Source organism: Hippocampus comes, unplaced genomic scaffold (genome assembly GCF_001891065.2).
Source record: "Hippocampus comes isolate QL1 unplaced genomic scaffold, H_comes_QL1_v1.1 scaffold22, whole genome shotgun sequence".
Taxonomy (NCBI): Eukaryota; Metazoa; Chordata; class Actinopteri; order Syngnathiformes; family Syngnathidae; genus Hippocampus; species Hippocampus comes.
Genome location: NW_017806175.1, coordinates 5,579,686 through 5,580,864, shown reverse-complemented (window position 1 = coordinate 5,580,864; position 1,179 = coordinate 5,579,686). Strand labels below are relative to the sequence as shown.

Sequence of the window (1,179 nt, the reverse complement as noted above, 5' to 3'; positions counted from 1 at the left end):
GTGATGAGGGGCAGAGGGAGGGAGGGGTTACCTGCGGAAGATAATGAGAGTTAAAGGGAGAGTTAGCATCAAAAAATATATATTCTCAGATGGAAAAATGGCTGTTTAGCTGTTTAGTTTATTCAAGTTTTTTTTTGTTTTCTTGGTAAAATTGAATGGAAACAAACTGGTTAAAACCTTGCTGCGCGTAAATGTATGACAATGTAATTGAATGTTGGTAAAATGATTATGTTGATGGCCAACTGAAAGGTGCTCTGAATAAAAGACAAAGTCCAGTAAAATTGAATCAATATATGAGCGCAAAAAACATTAAACATGTTAGGTTTTCATGGGAGTGTCAAAACTATTGTAGCTCGTGACTCCTAAGGGCTAAAAAATGCTTAATTAAGTGCAGCTAGCATGCTAATGTTAGCATGTAGCGTTCGCTAATGGTTATTGTTTTTGGTTATTAAATTATTCTTGGTCTGACTCACTTTTCCAAAACCATGTACAGTACCTATATTGGGCTATGAAAGTCCTGTTTAAAGAAATATTTTAAAGCAGTTTGGGGGATCTTTTACCCCTCACCTCTCTGTCCTGTGTTTTTTTTTTTTCTTCTAATCTGACGCTCCGCCTGTTTACTGCTTGTCACAGGAAGGAAACGTCTCCACCAAGATGCCCATCGCTATTTGCAGTGACTGGCCACTGTCATTGCCTTTAGTCTTATATCAGCACTCCAAAATAATTCAACACGTGAGACTGAAAAAAAAACCCCTCCAAACTCAAATAGGATTATTCTAAATATTTCACTTTTTGTTTGTGCGAAAGATCCCGAAGAGTGGGGCGGCGGAATGAACATCATCCTCATCTCTTCAATGCTAGGTGAGTAAATTAACAGATGCAAATTCATCTTTACATCTTTTATTATCGCATTGCTGTTTTTCCCCCCTTCCAATTCTGATAAAATTTTCCACTGTGCATTCAATTTATTGGAAGTTTTTTTTTTTAAATAGTAATTTATATGGAATTTAAGCCTTGTCTAGTTTTAATTCAGCCTACAAGCAAAGTATAGGCCAAAAAGTTTTTGAGTGTGTATGCATGCATTCCAGCATGTGTATGTGTGTGTGAGAGAGAGAGAGAGAAAGAGAGAGAGAGAGAGAGAGAGAGGGAGAGAGAGAGAGAGAGAGAGAGAGAGATGTG

The 1,179-nt window shown here is 37.3% G+C and overlaps 1 protein-coding gene across 2 annotated transcripts in view; it reads left to right on the top strand.

Moving 5' to 3' along the window:
* The first annotated feature begins 131 nt into the window (after nt 1-131).
* The window catches only part of LOC109532247 (Fc receptor-like protein 2), a 5,341-nt gene continuing 4,293 nt past the window's right edge, over nt 132-1,179 (top strand). For both annotated transcript variants that reach the window (XM_019897009.1, XM_019897007.1), the window contains exon 1: nt 132-861. In XM_019897009.1, the coding sequence (XP_019752568.1) occupies nt 831-861 (31 nt within the window). In that variant the 5' untranslated portion in view covers nt 132-830. The remainder of the gene's footprint in view (nt 862-1,179) is intronic.